This window comes from Dromiciops gliroides, chromosome 3, assembly GCF_019393635.1.
Source record: "Dromiciops gliroides isolate mDroGli1 chromosome 3, mDroGli1.pri, whole genome shotgun sequence".
Classification (NCBI taxonomy): domain Eukaryota; kingdom Metazoa; phylum Chordata; class Mammalia; order Microbiotheria; family Microbiotheriidae; genus Dromiciops; species Dromiciops gliroides.
Window position 1 is genome coordinate 319,454,417 of NC_057863.1, and position 21,650 is coordinate 319,476,066.

At 40.5% G+C, this 21,650-nt stretch overlaps 1 protein-coding gene across 4 annotated transcripts in view; it reads left to right on the forward strand.

Moving 5' to 3' along the window:
- Positions 1–2,721: 2,721 nt before the first annotated feature.
- NECTIN3 (nectin cell adhesion molecule 3) overlaps positions 2,722–21,650 on the forward strand; it is a 186,447-nt gene continuing 167,518 nt past the window's right edge. For all 4 annotated transcript variants that reach the window (XM_043995012.1, XM_043995013.1, XM_043995014.1 and 1 more), the window contains exon 1: positions 2,722–2,882. In XM_043995012.1, coding sequence (XP_043850947.1) covers positions 2,732–2,882 — 151 coding nt within the window. In that variant the 5' untranslated portion in view covers positions 2,722–2,731. The remainder of the gene's footprint in view (positions 2,883–21,650) is intronic.

Sequence of the window (21,650 nt, forward strand, 5' to 3'; positions counted from 1 at the left end):
TATGGAAGCAACGCATTTTTTGGGGGAAATCTCCATATCATCCTTTTGAGAAGCACAAAACTTGCTAATCCCTCATGGTTTCTACAGCAATAGTACTGTGCCCCTCACTTAAATCCTTTGGCACGTTTTCAAAAATAGGATAAATGGCTTCTTCTGGTGACTGGATTCATCGGGGAATTGAAGAACTGGGATCGGGGAGTATGGGTTTGGAAGGCATATAAAAACATTTAAGTGAGCACTAAACATATAAGCAGCCAGACATTGCCCAGTGGGCTGTCTCAATGTGTAGATGAACTAGATTTCAGAAATTCAGTAAAAATAATTTTCTCAAGGGAAAGAGTGGCGTCTAGCCTGACAGCAGTGTTAAGAGTAGCAGCATTTCGTCAATTCTGGTCAGCGCCAGGGGATCTTGTAAGGTGGTTCAGGATAGGCTTTTCTGATATCGTGACTCCTGAGGGCAGATTTTGAGGGAAGGAGTGGGCTCTTTTCATGATATTTCCCTGCTGGCTTTCCCAGTCATATTTACAGAGTAACGAGGGGGGCGTAGGGAGGTGAGGGTGGGAGAAGGGAAGAAAAGATGGGATTAAAAGAAGAGGTACATGATTGAAGCAAGGGGAGGCAACAAGAGAGGCAGAAATTATGAAGTCAAGAAGCATTTATTAAGCCCTTACTAAAGAAGAGATAATAGGCAGGGGCAGAATGGTGGCTAGACTTGGAAGGTGAGTAAAATAGTCTAAATTTAATCTTGAATGAAGATCGTGGGTGGTGGCGGTGGGTGTGGAGGGGGAGCCTAAAGTGATTTAAGTGGAGAGGGGGAGCTGGAGTGATTTATGTGGGGAGGGCAAGAGTAGTATAGCAGTGACAGGCAAATGTTAATCACGTAGCTGAGCCATCCCTAGTCTCGAGGTTGTTGGTTCTGGCTCAGCTCCGGCTTAGTGGGGGCAGATTTGTGACTACGTTGGCTTGGCTGTAGCTGGATCGATGCGAAATTAATCGTTCTAGTCGTGGTGACAGGTGTCCCCACACAACCCAAACCATCCTCTTAACATCAGGCTCCCTAGAAAACCAGGAGGAAGATAACATATTACAGATGCTAGGATGTGCGTGCATGTATGTGTGGGTGTGTGTAGGGGAGAGCCTTAACTTCTCTTTCCTCTCCATCCACAGATTGCATCTGTGCATCCCCAGAAGGTCAGGCTGCAGGGACTGCTAGTTTGGTAGAAGGGATGGGGGAGGCAGAAAGCCAGGGGCAGGGAATCCGCAGGCACTTAAAAAGTCTCCTCGGGGGCCCATCCGTCTGCCACAGCCAAAGGATAGAAAGGAATAAAGGGGGTGGTGGTGGTGGTGAAGATAATACAATTACACGAAGCTAGAAATCCAACCCCTCCCCACCAAAGATACTCCGCGCCCCCACCTCCCCCCCCCCCCGCCCCAACCTGGTCCGAGGAGCCATCGCCGTCTCCTCCCCACGGGGAACGACACAGGAGAAAGGAGGACACACCCCAGAAAGTCCCCTCTAGTCTTGCAGGGTTCCCTTTTCACTCCCGGAGTCCATCCTTGCCCCCCAGAGTCGCCTACTCCCAGTGAAGGAGGGGGCACGAAAGACGCCCACGAAAACTTGAGCTTCCCCAGCCCCGGGGCTGCGGGAAGGAGGGCGAGAAAGAGCCGCTCGCCGCCTCCCTGAGGAGGAGGAAGGAGGCGAAAATGGGTCCCCTTCGCCTCTCAACTTCCCTCGCTGCCCCGAGCCCAGGAGGACGGAGCAAAGTCGCGGAGGGCAGAGTCCGGCCAGGGGGGAGAGGCAAGCCTCTAAAATGGGCGACGGAAGGACAATCCTCCTCTCCTCCCTCGCCAGAGATTCCCCCCGCCCCGGCCACCTCCTGCTGCTCCCAGCCCGGCTCAGGCGCTTGGCGCAAGCCGCCCCGCCTCCCAGCGAGCCGGACAGCAGAGAGCAGAGGAGCAGTGATTGCCCCTCCGCCCTCCGCCGCCGCCGTCTGCCGCCGGGGCGCTGTGGACCCCGGTGGGGAGGAGGCGGGAGAGACCATTGGAAACATTCGGAGGGGGGGAGGGGAGGGGGCTGCTAAAGGAGAAGGGGGAAGGGGAAAGGGAGGGGGGCCGGTGTGTATTAACCTTTTCCAGATTTTCCTTTCTTTTCTCTTCTTTTAAATTAAAGCGTGGCTCAGGGAGAAGCTCCCCTACTAGAGTGAACGGGGGAGGGGGGAAAGATATTTTCTTTTTGGGGCGGGGGTGGGCGCGGTTTAGACTCAAAGATCCAGGCGAGAGATCTGGAGTTTGGGCAGAAGGGGCGGGGGAGTCCGAGGGTCCCTTCCTCTTGGCCCGCTCCGCCCCCGCCCCCGCCCCCGCCGCGCGCCCGGTCCCCCTCCCTCCCGGGGAGGGGGTGGTGCGTTCCGAGTTCCCAGGAGTTCTAGGCGGGCGGGGTGGAGGGGGAGGGGAGTGGCCGTGGCGGCGGCAGCGGCGGCGGGCGGGCGGCTCCAGCCTCAGCCTCAGCAGCAGCGTCGGCGACGACGGAGTCGAGGCAGCGGCGAGCGCTCGCTCGGCTCAGTGTCACCCGGCGGCGACGGCGACGGCGGCGGCTCGACAAGAGCGAGTTGGAGGCGCGCGCGGCGGAGCTGCCGCTGCTGCGGCCGCCGCTGCCCGGAGCCCGAGGCGCCGGGGCCAGTAGAGGCGAGCAGGGGGGGCGGGTGGGCCAGGCGCCGGGGGGAGGGCTGGGGGGATGGCGCGGACCCCGGGGCCGGCACCGCCGTATCCCGGAGGCGGCAAAGCACAACTTTCCTCCACTTCTCCCCCCGGAGCCCAGCTCCTCCCGCTGCCGCCGCTGCTGCTGTTGCTGCTCTTCCCGCTGTTCTTCTTTTCCCGGTTCTGCGGTAGGTGAAACCGGAGCCTGGGGCTGGGAGGGCGGGCGGAGCCACTCATCCTCCCCGGGGTCTCCGCCGTGGAGCTCGGGGCCCCAAGGCGGGAGGCGGTTGGGGGTCGGCGGTTGGAGGCGCGAGTCGGGGCGGCGGACTTTGGCTGGAAACTTTTGCCCCGGTGCGCGGCGAGGACTTGCTCCAGCGGCTTCTCGGGGCACGCGCGCGCGCGCTCCCCGCCAGAGAGTGAGAAGTGTGCAAGTGTGCAAGGGGGCGCGCGCTCGGGTGCATGTGTGTGTCTGCATGTGTGTGCATGCGTCTGGGTAGCCCCGGGGCCCCAGCTTCGGAGCCGGCCTGGGGAAGTGGGCTCCAGAGGAAGGTGTGTCTCCACCCAGCCTCTCCTCCAGTTTACCCCTCCATACTATGCTCAGCCCGGTTCCCTTTGCGGGAGTTTTTATTTGTTTTTATTTATTCCTCTTAGCCTTAGTCTTGTGCCGCGTTAGTGTGCGAGCGATTCTTTCCTCGGGACCGTTACTTTCTCTCTCTCTCTCTCTCTCTCTCTCTCTCTCTCTCTCTCTCTCTCTCTCTCTCTCTCTCTCTCTCTCTCTCTCCCTCCCCCCCCCTCTCCCTCTTTCTCTCTCTCTCTCCCCCCCCCTCTCTCCCTCCCTTCCCCCCTCCCTCTTTCCCCTTCTCTCTCCCCTCAGCTGCTGCAAATAGAAGTGGGGGACTTCTGTCTGGGTTTGGGGAGGGGGACCCGGAACAAGATTAGTATGAAGCTGCAGTCTTGTCCCTCTTTTTTTCTTCTCCTCACCCACATCTTCCCCTTTCCTTCATGCGGATCTTGGACTCCCTTGCAAAAAACCCTTGGAAACAAATAGGGATCCAGGAGGCTGGATAGAGATGTCGTTTGGCTCCCTTCTTCATCCTGGAGTCCGGCAGCATCGGATTAGTCACCCCTGCAGCATCCCCTACACTCACCTCTTCCTTCCTCCCACCACTGTTGTACCTCTGCGCAAGCCACTTATTCCTTTTACCGGGATCCCAGGAGCTGGCCAGTCTGCTGATTTTTGGACACCCGCCTCCTCCACCCTCCCTTCGTTCTCTCCAATCCCTCCGCCCCAAGTCTGCTTTCCTTCTTCCAACAAGTCTTGTGTGTATCCTGGAGTTAGGCATCTTTTTTAAATGCCCATTTGCACCAGTTACCTAACTAATTCCTCACCCTTCACCATCTTAGTCTTTTTCCTTCTCTCAAGCCCTGTTACTTTCATAAATTAGTCTTAAGTTTTACGAATTAGTTTTAGATAACAGTTTCTCCTCCACATGTGAGTGATGGCTTTGGATACTTGTAGTTTTTCTATTTGTTCACAGGAGTGTGAGGCTAGAGACCTTATTGTTGGATCTTGTTTAAAAATCACTGCCTTTTGCTCTCGGGAAGTAGAGAATGATCTGTCCCATTTCCCCATCTCCCTTTTCCCCCTAATTGAATGGTCTTTTGGAGATCGTTTAAATCTTCATACATCTCTTTTTTCTAAAGGCTTCCGGAGATTATTGGTGGAAATTTAGATCTATTTCCTCTCTCCTTCCCCCTCACCCTCTTCCGAAAAAATTCTGTTATGGGTGAATGCAGGTTGCTGTTGGTGGTTGTCTGTTTAAGGAAACTGTTGAGAGTTTTGCTAGGTAAATGATGATTTTGATGAATAGTGTGATTTGGAGAAAGAGAATCCTCGGAGACAGCCTTGCTCCTATGGTTGCTTGGTGAGGGGACAAAGTTATATTGCAGAGATTGAGTGCCCCTTATAGGCAGTGAACTCCCACTACCGGTTCATCATCAAGTCTCTGGTAGTATAATGAATTAACAAGCTGTTTTTGACTTGGGTGTTTGAACATGATAGGATCGGTGATTTGCCTTTAATTTTACCAAATAAACAGTTTTTCTTCCCTAAGGCAGAAAAACTGGGAGACACAAATATCAATGGTATTGCTCCCTATATTGCTTTCCTAGAGTTGTGATTTCTTTAGTGAGTGACTGATGTGCTTGTATCATAACACAAAAATTTATGACATCTTCATTTTAGTGATGTGTAGTAGGTACTGAAGAACAATAATATTTATCTCAGAAAAAAGATCTGACTAGGCAGTGCCCCCATTCAAAACTGTGGCACCAGCTGATAGGATAGGGCCTTGCATAACCTTTTCACAGTATTTGTGCAAGTGAAGTGTTGATTACATTTTGAAGGAACACTTTGGCTTACAATGTAGGAAAAACTTTAAAAAGTTTTTCTTTAATGTGCAAAGTTTTTTTGAGGGACTTGGTATTTTGTTTTTAAGCATTAAAAATCTTTTTTTTTTCTGTGTATGTTTGTGTTCAGTATAAGGATATAGAAGGTGTTTCTTTAAGGCTTTTTACTTTAAAGTCATTATTTTTGTGTGTGTGGGGGGCAGTGAGGGTTAAGTGACTTGCCCAGGGTCACACAGCTAGTAAGTGTCAAGTGTCTGGGACTGGATTTGAACTCAAGTCCTCCTGAATCCAGGGCTGGTGCTTTATCCACTGCACCACCTAGTTGCCCCCTAAGGCTTTTTACTTTAAAGTTATTGGATACAATTCCACTTTTACATATGGGGTGTCTCAAAAATCTTAGTGAATTTTGAGCTTTTTTTTTTTTAAATAAGCTTCTATAACTTAAAATGCACCAAGACTTGGGACACCCTGTATACAGACTCTATTGTTCATTTAAATAGGTTCTTTCTGAATTGTTGATAGTGTTAGGTCACCTAAATTTATCAGCTTTTCTAAGAGTTTTTTATTCCCTCAGTTTTAGAATTTAATCGTTGGAAAAAGGTCTGACATGAATTCTTGGTAAGTCTAGACAAATTGAAATTTAAAAAAAATTAGGTTGTTGACTATAATACTGTGCAAAGATTGATGGCATGCTTATTGGTCAACGTTAAAAGATGATTCTGATTAAAAACTATGCTTTTTCATGAGATTGTCTTGTTTCGGCATATGCAATATAACATTTTCTCAGTATTGTTCCTTAAATACACATTTGGCATTGTCTTACCTGGGCAATAGCAAACTAAAGTTCCCCTTTTTTTCATGTTACATTTACAAGTTTGTGAATATGTTTTAACAAGATGATAGGACAAAAAAAATCCCACAAAACTTTTGATAGTGTTAATTGGTTTGTCTTAATGTGCCTTGCACATAGTGGGAGCATTTGTTTGTTGAATTTAATATAAATCATTTTTTTTGCATGCATTTTCTTTTTCATTGGGGAAAATTGCATTTTTAATTGAACATTTTATCCACTTGATAGTCTTTATAGTCTTTTAAAAATGATTGAAAATATCTAACCAGCTGGTCTTGCAGCATCTTCTGATTTTATAATAAATTAGTTACAAATATAGATCTTTTCTCCTTATCACAATCATTAATTTACTATTAGTGTTGGCTTTTGTAAGCTTCTTTCTTTTTAGGTAGAGTTTAGATGAGGGAAGAGAAGGTTGGTGAGACTGTTCACAGTCAACAGGCTGTTCGTTCTGATCTTCCAGATGTTCTGTAATAATGTACCATCTCAAGACAGTAGTCTTGTTTGTTGATTAGTATTTCTGGACCAAATAGAAAATCTTCATGGGGAGTATATTAAATTTGGAGATGAACAGATAGTTGAAGGAGAGTGGTGGAACTAAGCATCAGAGAGTAGCAAAAGAGTAACTTAACTTGCCCAATTTATTCTCATATTTTATTTCTATATCTAATAATAGAAATTGGGGCATAGATAAAGCATAAGAATAGTTTTGTACCTAACCACCTGATTTTTTGTAATAAACATTTTTTGGTTTGTTGAAAGAATTCCAGTACTTGAGTACTGGAAAAACACAAAAACCCTACCAAAGTTTTTTCTCATTTTGTTTTTTTGTTTGGTTACATTAATATTTATAATACATTTAATAAATTTCGACTACATTTTGTGTAATTTAAGATTCTAAATGTGGATTCTAATCTGTTCTCCCAGTTTTGGGGGAACTGACTAAAATCACTGATAAAACAAGTTTAGATTTTTAAGGGTTTATTGAAAAATAGAAAGAAGAAGATTGAGAACAGAATTCCAACAGCCTGGCATTCTTATCTTTCCTCAAATTTCCTGTGAAGTCCTCTGCCGCTGCTACCACCACCATCAAGTCAGGAACCCAAAAAAAAGCCAGCGCTCTCCACACGCAGGCTCTCGTTCCTCCTTCCTGTCTCCTCCCAGAAAATAGGAGGCTCTTCAAGTTGATTGGCTGGTAGCCTTGATAGGCAGCACCCATGAGCAAATGTCATTTCCTGACGCCAAGGAAAAGCCACATGGCCTTGCCCTCTGAGGCATTTTCCCCATGGCTGAGCTTTCCCACAGCAAGTCTCCAGTAGGTGGCATCATTCCAATCATTCCAATTTATAATATTTAATGTAGATGCAGGTGATTTCCAACTTAAAATGCAAAGGGTTCTTTTCCTTTCTTTTTTTTCTTTTTTTTTTTTTTTTTTGCAGGGCGATGACTTGCCCAGGGTCACACAGCTAGTTAAGTGTCAAGTGTCTGAGGCTGCATTTGAACTCAAGTTCTCCTGAATCCAAGGCCAGTGCTTTATCCACTGTGCCACCTAGCTGCCCCCTCACGTATTTTCACATGAACCATTATTGTTTTCATTTGTAGGTGAAGAATAAGGGTTCTTAAACCTGTGGTCTGTGAACTTTATTTTAAAAGTATTTTGTTGGGGGCAGCTAGGTGGCACAGTGGATAAAGCACGGACCCTGGATTCAGGAGGACCTGAGTTCAAATGCGGCCTCAGACACTTGTTACTTACTAGCTGTGTGACCCTGAGCAAGTCACTTAACCCTCATTGCCCTGCAAAAAACAAAAACAAAAATCCAACCAAACAAACAAAAATATTTTAACTATTTCATCATATTTTCTTTTGTAGTCCTATGAATTTTATTTTATACCTTTAAAAACATTATGAGAAAAGGTCCACAGACTTCACTAAGACCTTCTGGCATAGAAATTATTTCTATCAGAAAATATAATACATTGTTAAAAATTTATGATTTAACTACAATATATATTTTATGTCAACTTGATTTCTGATAGCCATAATCCTTAAATATTGTTTTTTTTTAATTATAAAATTCTCATAGATGCTATTTTACAAATTTTGCTGGCATAAAAATCTGCATTCCCAATATTCATTCATTACGCTAAGCACCGAAGTAGTTTTAATGTATTTTTCTAAATTTGTAGAGAGAACATTTTATTTAATTCTTTCATTTCTTCCACAAATGTTTAAATATCAGCTATGTGTGAGGCTCTCTTTTAGGTATGCACAACAGGTAACCAGTATTATAAAGACTGTTAGGTGAAATGTTAGGTAGAGAAGACTGTTAAGTAGAATAAGTATTTAGTGAAGTTTGAATTTTTTCTTTTGAAGAGGCATATAATTTTGGCTTAGTGAAATTTGTCATAAAAGGGAGTTTTTAAAAAATATATTTATACTTTAATGATCAGATTTGGGGTAATTTATTTAAATCTAGGATCTGGAAATCAAAGCACTTGAAGGTTTATTTGTAAGTATAGGGTGTGATATTGTGATATCTACAGGAAGCTTTTCCCAGCCCATTATTTCCAGTGCCTCCCCTTTGTTAATTATCTTCTATTTATCCTGTATATAACTTGCTTTATGTATATTTGTTTGCATGTTTTCCCCACCTTAGATTGTAAGCTCCTTGAGGGCAGGGAAGTCTTTTGCCTCATTTTTGTATCTTCAGCACTTAACACAATGCCTGGCACATAGCAGGCACTTAATAAATGTTACATGATTGATATAGAATAATTCCAAGGGATTTTATATATGGGAAAGGTATTTTAAGTTTAACTTCAAAAGAAGATTTCAATTTTTATTAGAAGGGTGAAGAGTAGGAAAAAAATATATATATAATATAAAAATCTCAAGAAATGAAATTCAGCCTGATGCTTTACAATGATGCTCTCTGAAAATGGACAAGTGTGATCATTAGCATGTAGTAAAACTAAAACCTGTATTCTGTGAAGGAGGGAGGAATAATTCAAATACTCTCATAAGTATAGAATACCTTGTTATCTGTTTGGGTGCGATTAAAAAAAAGTTTAGATAAGAAAGACACTGTCATTACCCACATGGAATTGAGGGACCCTTGAAGTGGCTTTCAAGGAGTTAGAGATCTTAAAGATGTAATAAGTTTGAGGCTTTTAATTTAGCTATAGGTTATGTATAGCTCCCTATTAGATGGCTTTGTAAGATTCTTGAATTACCAAGTACAGATTTAGAATCACATAAATTGACAAATTTCTGTTGTCTCATTAGTATCTGCCAATGTTAGAGAAAATAAAAATGTTCTATGGAAATAACTTTGTGCACATACAGTTCCATACTTTCTTCTTAAGAATTGTTAGACTAAAATAAACTTAATACTTTAGCTTTACTCAACATAAATTAATCTTCTTTTGATTACTGAGAAGACCTGCAGAAGGCCACTCCAAACCAAGTTTGTGGTTTTGAGACATCATCTGTCATTAAGAAGAGTAATCATAATACATCCAACTTTATTATATTGATTTCCTTTATTGTCGGGGTCGTTCCTACAGTGTAGACTTGGCTTCATGTCCTGTATGTGAGTACTCCCTGGGTGAGTGGGTAAGTCACTTTCATCCCCTGCATCTCATTTTCCTTGTCTGTAAAATGAGGAAATTGGATTCTGAGGTTCCCTTCCAGCCCTTAGACAGATGATCCTATGCTTTTTTTCTTATACTGATGGAGAGGGAAATTAAGTACAAGCTGGATGAACTAAATTTTTACCCTGTAACCAATCACCAGTTGTTTTCCAAACTAGAAATAGAGTTTAGGAAGACTGAATATTTAGCCCACTTAATTTTTAAAACATTTTAGCATCCTCTCAATTAGAACTATAGTTAGGAAATAGAACTTTTGATTTTATTTCCAAAGCCTTCATTGAATTTCTTATTCTTTTTTTTTTTTAATGAGGCAATTGGGGTCAAGTGACTTGCCCAGGGTCACACAGCTAGTAAGTGTTAAGTGTCTGAGGCCTGATCCGAACCCAGGTACTCCTGACTCCAGGGCCGGTGCTTTATCCACTGCGCCACCTAGCTGCCCCTCTGAATTTCTTATTCTTATGAAAACTTAAGGTGATTTTTTTGGTGATTATGATTGATTTGTTCATGTAGTTTAGTAAATATGTTATGACATAGAAAAGTCTGATATTCCCATATGAAAAAAAACCATTTGGACAGTAACTCAGTAAATGACCATTGTATGGGTGGTTTGCCCACGTACAGTAATAATTTTGGAAAGAACTGTTTATACAGTATGTCCCTAATCATTTTTATTCAGTAATCTGGTAATCCAAGTTTCATTTAAATCTGAAGTGCCACAATATCTTTGAAGCCTTTTCCTGATCCTTGCGGCTGCTGGATGCACTCTTCCTCTAGTCAAACAAAACAAAACCCTCACATTTATTTTATACATGCTTATAAATGTTTACATTATCATTTCTGTAAGCTCTCTGATGACAGAGATTGTTTTAGTTTTGCCTGTTTCCTCAGTACCTGAAGGCACTTAATTCTGCTTGATGAAATGGTTGGGTGCTAGCAATCCTTGCTTCTTGGAGGGTATTCATTCTCTATCTAGTCAAACTGGGAATCCATGAATGGAGGACTGCTTCAACAAGGGCAGTTGCCTACTGAATAACTGTTTAGAATTCATGTTTCTGAGGCAAGGATACAAATGCACTCTCTCTGACTTTTCAGTTTGGACAACTAATATGAAACTAATTAGTACTTTGAAGTATGATAGTAAATTGACAGATATTAATGTGTAGATAGATGGGTTAGAGTAAAACAGGTGATTTTTTTCCCCCCCCAGAACTCTGCCTATAAACAACATTTCAGTTCCAAGTTTCTTTTTGTCAATGTGCTCATTTTGTTTTGCTCATTCATTCTGAAGCCAGTTGGGTGTTTCACCCAGTAGAGGGCAGCATTTAAGAAGAAAGGTGCATTAACAGCCTATTAAAGAGCTATCTCATGTCCAATTAAACATTTGGTAATGAGAATATTCTTTAAAAGGTTGATATAATTTTACTTTTTTCCACATTCGTTATTTGACCAAACTTGAAAAACTAGACACTCATTTTGTGAATGAGGTTATTGATATTTGTTTCAGCTTAGTGGAATGACTATCTTTGAAACAGATCATATTCAATACTCAGTTTTGATTCATATCACTTGAAATGCCTTCCTTCTCCCAGTTTACCTGTTTAAATTATAGCTGTCCTCATGGAGCTTTTGTAGGCCACTCTTAGCACATGTCATTCCCCCTATTCAGTAAACTACAGTGACTCCCTATTACTTCTAGGATGTAACATAAAATCGTCAGGTTTTTAAAGCTCTTCCTAACCTGCATTCTTCCTACCTTTATAGTATTCTTACACCTCACTCTCTTCCAGGGACTCTGATCCAGTGACACCTCATTGCTGCTTGTTCCTCACACAAAACACTTTATCTCCTTACCAGACATTTTCACTGAATACTTCTCCATGTTTAGATCGATCTCTTTCTCTCTCTCTCTCCCTCTTTCCCTCTCTCCCTCTCTCCCTCTCTCCTTCTCTCTCCCTCTCCCTCTTTCTCTCTCTCCTCTCCTCTCTCTCTTCTCTCTCATCTTTTTTCTCTGTCTTCCCTTACTTCCCTCAAGTCTCAGTTAAAGCCTCAACTCCTGTAAATTTTTCTTGTTCCTCCTTAACTTTAGTGCCCTATCTCTGAGATTATACCTCAGGTTTGTTCTGTATATATTTTGTTTGTACGTAGTTGTTTGCTTGCCTCCTCTATTAGACTGAACTCTTTGAGAGCAAGGATTGTTTTTTGCTTTTGTTTCCCTAGCACTTAGCATATAATGCCTGGCATGTATTAAATTGGTGATCAATAAATGGTTGTTGAATAGATAGTGATATTTCTATTCTTTCATATGATTACATTTATTGTTAAACTACATAGTCGTTGCAGTTCCCTGAAGACGAGGATCATGTCATATTCTTAGCCAGAGAATTCCTTTGCCTTCCTTTAAATTTCTTAGTATCATCTACCATGTTTGGAATAAGATCACATGCATAAAAATAAAATTGACTGTATTGTAAAGGAAAGAAAATGATTAGTTAATTTTCCAAAAGATAAACAGTCGAATAATATGAGTAGGCAATTAAGAAAGGAAGAAAATACAAGCTATCAACAGCTGTATGAAAAATGCTTCAGATCACTAAATTCACATTGAAGCAGTGCAGGTTCCATCTCCTCCTACCCATCAGTTTAAAGATAACAAAGAAAATGACAGTTGTTGGAGGGGCTGCAGGAAAACGGGCACAATAACTATTGTTGGTGCTATGAATTGCCTCAGATATTCTGGAAAGCAATTTGAAACTGTTCCCCTAAAGTTACAAAACTACTGTTGGTCTCTACCCCAAAGAGATATAAAAGACAGGAAAAGGACACACACACACACACACACACACACACAGTGCTTTCTTTTCTTTTCTTTTCTTTTTTTTTTAAAGTGAGGCAATTAGGGTTAAGTCACTTGCCCAGGGTCCCACAGCTAGTAAGTGTTAAGTGTCTGAGGCTGGATTTGAACTCAGGTACTCCTGACTCCAGGGTCGGTGCTCTATCCACTCTGCCACCTAGCTGCCCCAGTGCTTTTTTTTCTTTTGGCAGTAGCAAGGAAAATAAGAGTATCCATCTATTTGGGAATAGTTAACTATATTATGGTATATGAAAAAAATAAGACTTATTGTATTATAAGAAAGGAAGAAATGGATATTTTCAGATAAATCTGGGAAGTCTTCTATGAACTGACATGGAGCGAAGTGTGCAGAACCAGAAGAATAATTTTTTACAACAGCATTGTAAAGAAAAGAACATTTGAACACTTTAAGGACTTTGATCAATGCAGTGAACAACTGATTCAAGAGGATTAATGACTAAATGTATTATCCACTTCTTGACAAAGAGATGCTGGATTTAAGATGTAAGAACAAGCATACATTTTTAGATGTGGACAGTGGGAATTTGTTTTGCTTGACTCTGCATATTTGTTGTTAGGGTTTCAGTTTTTTTTTTTTTCATTGATAAGGGTGGGGAGTTGAGATGATAAGGATAGGGTGGGAAAAAAAAGAGGGTCATTGACATCTTTAAAAAATATCTAGAGAAAAGAATAGTAGGAAAGCCAGAAAGAACCCCAGACAAGCAGGTCAGCTTCGCAAGTAACAGGTTAAACTTATATATTTGAAAAGGAAGCTGTATATAATAGAGAACTGCAGTTTCATGTATAATACTTTCTCCCTTTTTCCTTTTACAAAGTTTATTGCGATACCCATTTATAAGTTCAGAATAAAACCAAAGTAAATTTAAAAACAAGACAAAACACTGAGCTCCAGTGTGGGTGCAATTTCTGAAATAGTTCTGTTTGTACATAATTGACTAGTTTGGAGCAGTGGTCAAAATGAGCAGTAAGTAGTAAGAAAGGCTACAGGTGAGAAGTCAACCTTATAACACCTCTGGTATGATTTCTTGGAACATGGTAATGCCTCCCAAAGGAAAAGTAGATAAGACTGTGTGTGTGTGTGTGTGTGTGTGTGTGTGTGTGTGTGTGTGTGTGTAGTCTTATCAACATTTCATAGAGAAATTTAAAACAGGTGGGAGGAGGCATGCAGCCCACCTCATCTAACAAACACTTGGTTTCCCCATACAGAGAGACATAACAGCCAGTTATAGTACCAGTTTAGAATGTAAACTAATTTACAAAATATTGTGGAGGATGGTGGTAAATTGAATAGTGTCACCTTATAAATCAGCATGGAGGGGGAGAATGACTGCAGAAAGCTCAAGATGATACTCATCTAAACCACATATTCCAAGAATAATTGTAGTTTAAATTTCAAGGTAAAAAAGACAGACAAAAAGAATATGAATTGTCAATATTTCTGTAACAAATTCTTCTAATAATTGATGCCTGAGTGATTGTCCCATTTGGTCCCCAGTCCTCAATGTGCTTAGCAGGAAGCAGTAGAATATGACAATTAAGAAAATGAATTAGGAAGGGCAAGTGGAATAAACCAAGTATATTATACAATTTCAAAAATATTAAGTAATCTCATTTCAAGACAACTGAAAGAAGGGTAGATACTTCAAATAGATGTCATTACCCACAAAAGGCTACATTTCTTTTCACACACCTGCCACCTTAGTTCAGGCTTTCATGTCCTCTTGACTAGGTTACTGCAATGGACTTTTAATTGATATCCCTGCATCAAGTGTCTCACTTCTCCAGTCTAGCCTTACAGTGTTGCCAAAGTAACACAGATCTTAAGGTTCCTGTATTCAACTCTAGTGGCTTCCCATTGTGTCTTGGATAAATTATAAGCTCTTTTGTTTAGTCTTTAAGGCCTCAATTTATCTTTCCATGCCCGTTGGCCATTATTCCCTTTCCTACAGGTACTTTGTGATCCATCCAAACTTCACTTTAATCTGGTGCCTGGAGTGAACTCTCTCCTTATTTCTACCTCATAGGATCCTTATATTCCTTAAAGATGAAGCTTTTTTGTATGAAGCATTTCCTGGTCCCTTCCAACTGTTAATACCCTCTCTCCCAAACTACTTTGCATGTATATTAACTTTTTATTTGTGCTGTATGTATTTTTTAAAATTTTGTATGTTTTTTTATATGTACCTGTGGTTTTATTCTTTCTTTGTTCTTGTATCTCCAGCACCTAGTACAGTCAGTGCCTGACACGTGGTGATTATATACAAGGATATTCTTTTTATTGGGGTTAAGTGATTTGCCCAGGGTCACACAGCTAGTAAGCTTCAAGTGTCTGAGGCTGGATTTGAACTCAGTTCCTCCTGAATCCAGGGCTGCTGCTTTATCCACTGTGCCACCTAGCTGCTCCAGATATTCTTAATAAACATGAGAAAGCAGTGGTCAGGTTTACAAAGACTATTTTCTGTGACCATTACAAATTTTGCAGGTTTCAGACTGTGAAACAAATAAGTAAACTTTTGCTGGTGGTAGTTCATCAAACCTTTGTATTTGTCAATAGAACATTAATAGAATAAAATCTGAGGCCTTCATTTATATCAGTAGCATGCTAATTCTTTTTTGGGGGGGGGCGGGGCAATGGGACTTAAGTGACTTGCCCAAGGTCACACAGCTAGTAAGTGTCAAGTATCTGAGGCTGGATTTGAACTCAGGAACTCCTGAATCCAGGGCCGGTGCTTTTTCCACTGTGCCACTTACCCGCCCCTAAATAATTTTATTTTTATTTTTATCTTTTGGTGAGGCAATTGGGGTTAAGTGACTTGCCCAAGGTCACACAGCTAGTAAGTGTCAAGTGTCTGAGGCTGGATTTGAACTCAGGTCCTCCTCACTCCAGGGCCAGTGCTCTATCCACTGTACCACCTACTGCCCCAGCATGCTAATTCTAATGTAACATCGACTAGGAAATGGACTTGAATTAAGACTCACTTCACATACTGGACTATCAAATAAGAATAAATCCCTGCTTACCCAAACTGTATTTTGAAACAGCTGTCCATGGTGGTAAGTTGAGAAGATACCAAATCTAAATAAAAGGTAAATCTATGATCTAGTTTTGTGATTCTACTTTAAAACTGCTTTGATTGTATGTATCCAAAGTACCATCTGTTGTAAGAAATATAAAAATGAGGCTCTGCCATTGTAGGGGGCAGTTTGAGAATAGTTCCATAGAGATGGAACATGGCTATAATAGTTTTATCATTCTCTAAGGGTAGAATAGGTGGCATGTAATGGGGAGCAATCAGGGAAGCAGTCAGAAACCTTTATCCCACAGTGCTGGCATCTGCTTGCTTTAATAGCTACATTAACCACTGTAAATCTCAGCATTTCTGTGAGTTAATCTTTCAACGGGAAAAAAGACTCCAAACTGGAGAAACTCATGCTAATATTGCTAACAGCTGTGTCACTTTTATCATAGACTATGAGAGGTATCTCCTCTGTACCTATACCTAACCAACTGCAGGATTACAGAATTGAATGGGCTTGATGGCATATTAAATTTAATCAGCTTAGTAATGATTTTTTAACCCTTATAAGTAGAAAACTTGTAGACAATGTGGGGCTTTTAGATTTCAAACTAATCAGTATAGTCAAGTGTTATATCCTTCATCTTCCTTTTCTCTTATAATAGAGAAACACTATTACTATACCCATAGTAAGAGATAAGTTTTCATACTGTTGAATCTTTATATCTTTTGTAAATAGTTTTGTAAATCTGGCTAAGGGCAATAAACTCTGGTCATCCATAGTATTTCCTGGTGGAAATGTTAGCCAGCAAATGGTGATATGGTTAGTTATTAACTGATGGGCATCTTTTTATATACTTGTGAAAACAGTTGTAGCAGTTCTGAAGTAGAGATATTTTTCAGGGACAGTACAGATGAGAATCTCAAAAAATGAGAGATTTTGGATAGATTTTGACTCTAGTTGATGATGTTCATGAATCCATTCAAATAGAATCTCATGGGACCTAACTTTTTTGCTGTATTGAAGCCAGCTTTTGTTTATAAAGTTGGTTGCTTCACATATATAGTGTCAGAGAACCTGAATTTGAATCCTGATTCTTGCTTACTGTGTAACTGTGGCTTTGGGCAAGTCAGTTCTGGGCTTCAGTTTCCAAATCTGTGAAATGAAGAGAGTGGAATATATGAAATCTAAGGTTCTCTTCCATTTTAAAATCTGCCATCAGAACCTGATGGCAAGTTTTAGTTGCGATTAGTAAAAACATTCATGAATATATAAATAAGGAGTTAATGAAGTTTTGTTGAACTTCATGGGACATATGAAAACAAGCTCTTACATTCTAAAAGTTGAAAACCTTTTTGGACTCATGAATAGCTTCATATTGAAAATAAATCTGAAGTTACCAACGAAAATGTACAGCTTTAAAAAAAAAAAAAGATACTGTTACTTTGCTGCCCTCTACAGTTGTCCAGAATAGTCCCTATGAAGACATTCCTTGCTAGCCTTTTTACATTTCAGTTGGCTAAATTAGGGCTTCTCAAACTTTTTCCACTTGTGACTCCTTTTCACCAGAGAAATTTTTACAAGACCCTGGGTATATATGTATATAAAATAGATATACATAACCTTTTACTCTTGCCAGATGTTTCACGACCCCCACATTCTGTTACTTGACCCACAGTTTAAGAAGCTGGGGGCTAAATAAACCATGGATTTGATCTTTTGAGTGTGATAAGACAAAATTTGTTTTCTAGTCACTTAATGTATCCAATACTAGTTTGGCAGGACGGATGTAACTTTTCAGAGGAAGGGCTATAAGACTAGAGATCACTTATGAGTTGGTAATTATTTGAGCATATTTTAACTTCAACACTCTTAGATTTTGTGGGGATTACAAACTTTATAAAATTTGGCCCTCATCCTCTGGTTGCTTACAGTTTACTTGAGGAAAGCAAGACTTTGAAGTCATCATTGTTTGTTCTTTTTAGGGTTCTGAGATCTTTATATTTGCTTGTGATTGTGTTAATGTTCTGGTTAATTTCACTCTGCATCAGTTTGCTCAAGTATTCTCATGTTTCTCTGAATCCATTGGTCAGTTTGATATGGTGTAACATTATTCCATTACAACAGTTTTTTCAGATATTTCATTATTGGTGATCATCTATTTTGTTTTCATATCTAGAGATGCATAATGAATTCTGAATTCTCATACCAGGTATTGATTAATACAGCAAGGAGGGACTTCTACTGGGAAGATGTATGTTTGTGTTTGAGTTAAGGGGAGTTGGTTAGTAGATAGTTATCAGTAAAGCATTCAGAAGTACATAGAAGAAGAAAGGGCAAAAGATAGTTAAAATATGTGTGTGTGTGTGTGTGTGTTATACTTAAAAACCCATAGGTAACAAGCTCAGACTTTCTTAAACAGGTTTCATTCTTATTTTTTGTATATTGAAATGTTGTGTTTAGTTAAGTTTACATTTAATTTATTATTATTATTTTTTTAGTGAGGCAGTTGGGGTTAAGTGACTTGCCCAGGGTCACACAGCTAGTAAGTGTCAAATGTCTGAGGCTGGATTTGAACTCAGGTCCTCCTGAATTCAGGGCCGGTGCTTTATCCACTGCGCCACCTAGCTGCCCCTAAGTTTACATTTAAAAAGAATATTGACTTACATAAGTAAGAGCTCATGAAATTGGGGCCCTGTTCTTCCTCACTCAAGGATTCTAGACTCCTTTAGATCCTATAGCTATTGGCTTAAATAGAAACAGTTTCTCTCCTTTGTCTTCTCCTTGCCCCTGCTTCAGTGTTTTACTCATGAGGAAGTCTTGTGAATAAAATTTAGGTTTGTCTTTTGTCTAGGTTCCTCAATTGTAGTCACTAGGGTCCCTGATTCCTTAGGCCCTTAATGTACAATATGGATATTTCTTATGGGATATCATAAGTTCAAAGAAGTTACTTGCTTCTGTGAAAAATTATAATAAAGTAATTAAATAGCTCATTAGACCCCTTCTCCCTCCTTTCCCTAGGTAAAACACTTTAATAAGGTTACTGGAAAATTCCCTTTCACATCAGACCTGTACTCATAAACTCATGAGAGTAGTGAGCTTGTCTAAGCCCAGACCTTTTCTCTACAGCCCCACCATCACCCCACCCCTCAACCCTCATCTCTTTAGATGCTGCAGGATAGCTCTGGTGGTCTTTTTTTCTCCTCTCAAAATGCAGCTGAGGAAATCTCCCTTGAAGAGGCAGATGATTACCTCCTCAATTCAGGAAAGACCATTCTCAGAATCTCTAGTGTCTGACTTTTGCTCAGAAAACAAAAGCCAGAAGGCAAGCAGTGATTTGTTCAGAAACTCACCTCTTATGCTCTCTCTGGGCTTTATTTGCAAGTTGCTATTACTACTCCTTTGAAAAGATAGAAGGGGAAATCCTATCTTCTTTCCCTTCACTCCTGCACTTCTTTCTTTCCACTTTTTGTTTCAATTCCTTGTAAGAGTTCAGAAACTCAAGCTGGTGTCTCAACTGAGCACTTTATTGGGGATAGAAGGGAGGCTTTTCTGCAAGAGCCCTTCTCCAACTCTCACCAGTTATCTTTGAGGCATCATCATCAGTAGGGTGACTGGGTCATGCCCTATTCACCCTCATTACATATATATGTGGTACAGATTTTAATAGTACAGGAGTTGAGAAAATGAGATCAGTGAGAACTGGAACAACCTGTAAATGGGAATGACTTTCCCTTCAAGCCTCATATAGGTCTTTGTTTTTCACAACTTTCTAATGCTTTATGTATTATTTGTATTTGTTTATCCTCCTCCTAGATCTTAAATTGCATGAGGGCAAGTACCTTTATAAACTATACGTTTTACCTGGCACAGTATTCACTGTTCACAATAAGGTAGGACTTGGCAGCCTTGAAGAATTGGTAAGATAGAGAAGGGGAGAATTATTGATCTCCTGGATTGGCATTTGAAGACAGTTCAGTGTAAGAAATACCTAAATGCTAACTGTACAGAATATGAACACTTAGTAGTTTCTGAGGAGAGACTAAGTTTAAGAATGACATGATACCTGCCTTCAAGGAGTTTTATAAGCTAATAAGGGATATGCCAAATAGCTAACCATGATAAAAATAACATTTGAGTTATAAAGGTTGGAGAGGGCTTCCTGTGGGAGTTGACATTTGAGTTAGAGTTTATAGTATATGGAACAATTGTCCACAACAGTCCTGTAAACTATGTCATACAGAGGTAAATGACTTGTGATCACACGGATTTAGGTATTGGTGTTAGGAGCTAACCAGTATTTTTAGTTGATAAAATTGTGAGGTTGGGGTGTTGAAAAGGACATCAATATTATAATTCCCTAAGTATGAGGGCAGGGGTTGGGGTAGAAAGAAAGCTAGGTATTGCACTCCTTGGAAGAGGCAGGACAGTGACTTAAAGACAGATAAATATAGCAGTGAGCATTTGGACCATGTGATAGAGGGAGTGAACTTCAAAGGAGGAGAGGTTGCAAAACAGTCATAGCAGAGGGAAGGCCAGGAAATACTAATAGAGAGGAAAGGAGTTTATGGGGAGAAGGGGAAAGGGGAGGTAGAATGGGGTTAATTAATTACATCATATGAAGAGGTGCAAAAAACCTATTACAAAAAGGAAAGAAGGGAGGGGTGAACATTGTTTCAACCATACACTCATCAGATTTGATTCAGGGAGGGAATAACATACACTCATTTGGATAAAGAAATTTAGCTTATTCTTTAGGGAAGTAAAAGGGTAAGGGGAAAAGGGGGAGCACTGATAAGTGGGAGAGAAAAGGGTAAAGGAGTGGTGGATTGATGGAATAGGTTAGGCACAGGAGACACAGTAGTAAATTACTGTAGTAATCTACTGTTTGATAAACCTAAAGACTCCAGCTTCTGGGATAGGAATTTAGTATTTGACAGAAACTGCTGGGAAAACTGGAAGATAGTATAGCAGAAACTAGGCATAGACCAACATCTTACACGTTATACTAAAATAAGGTCAAAATAGGTGCATAATTTAGACATAAAAGGTGATACCATAGGTAAATTGGGAGAGGAAGGAATAGTTTGCCTCTCAGATTTATGGAAAGGAGAACAGTTTATGACCAAACAAGAGATAGAGAATAGTATGAAATACAAAATGGATGACTTTGATTACATGAAATTAAAAATTTTTTACACAAACAGAAGCAATGCATCCAAAATTAGAAGGGAGGCAGAAAGCTGGGAAGCAATTTTTATAGCCAGTGTTCTGATAAAGGCCTCATTTCTAAAATGTATCAGGAACTAAATCAAATTTATAAGAATCCAAGTCATTCCCCAGTTGAGAAATGGTAAAAGGATACGAACAGTCAGTTTTCTGATGAAAAAATCAAAGCTATCTATTGCCATATGAAAAAATGCTCTAAATCACTATTGATTAGAGAGATGCAAATTAAAACAACTCTGAGGTACCACCTGACACCTATTGGATTGGCTAGTATGAAAAAAAGGAAAATAATAAATGTTGGAGAAGCTGTGGAAAAATTGGAACACTAATGCATTATTGGTGGAGCTGTGAACTGATCCAACCATTCTGGAGAGCAATTTGGAACTGTGCCCAAAGGGCTATAAAGCTTTGCATATCCTTTGACCCAGCAATACCACTATTAGGTCTTTTCCCCAAAGAGATCATAAAAAAAAGGAAAAAGACCCACATGTGCAAAAATATTTATAGCTGCTCTTATTGTGGTGGCAAGGGATTGGAAACTGAGGGGCTGCCCATCAATTGGGGAATGGCTGAACAAGTTGTGGTATGTGAATGTAATGGAACTCTATTGTGCTGTAAGAAACGATGAGCAGGAGGAGTTCAGGGAAACTGGAAGGACTTGCATGAACTGACGCTGAGTGAGATGAGCAGAACCAGGAGAACATTGTACACAGTATCAGCAACATTCTATGTGTTGATCAACTGTGATGGACTTGACTCTTCTCAGCAATCCAAGATTGTTCCAAAGGATTCATAATGGGAAATGCTCTCCAAATCCAGAGAAAAAGAACTGTGGAATCTAGATGCAGATTGAACCATACTATTTCTCCTTTTTTTGTTGTTTTTTTTTTCCTTTTTGCTCTGATTCTTTCACAGCATGACTAA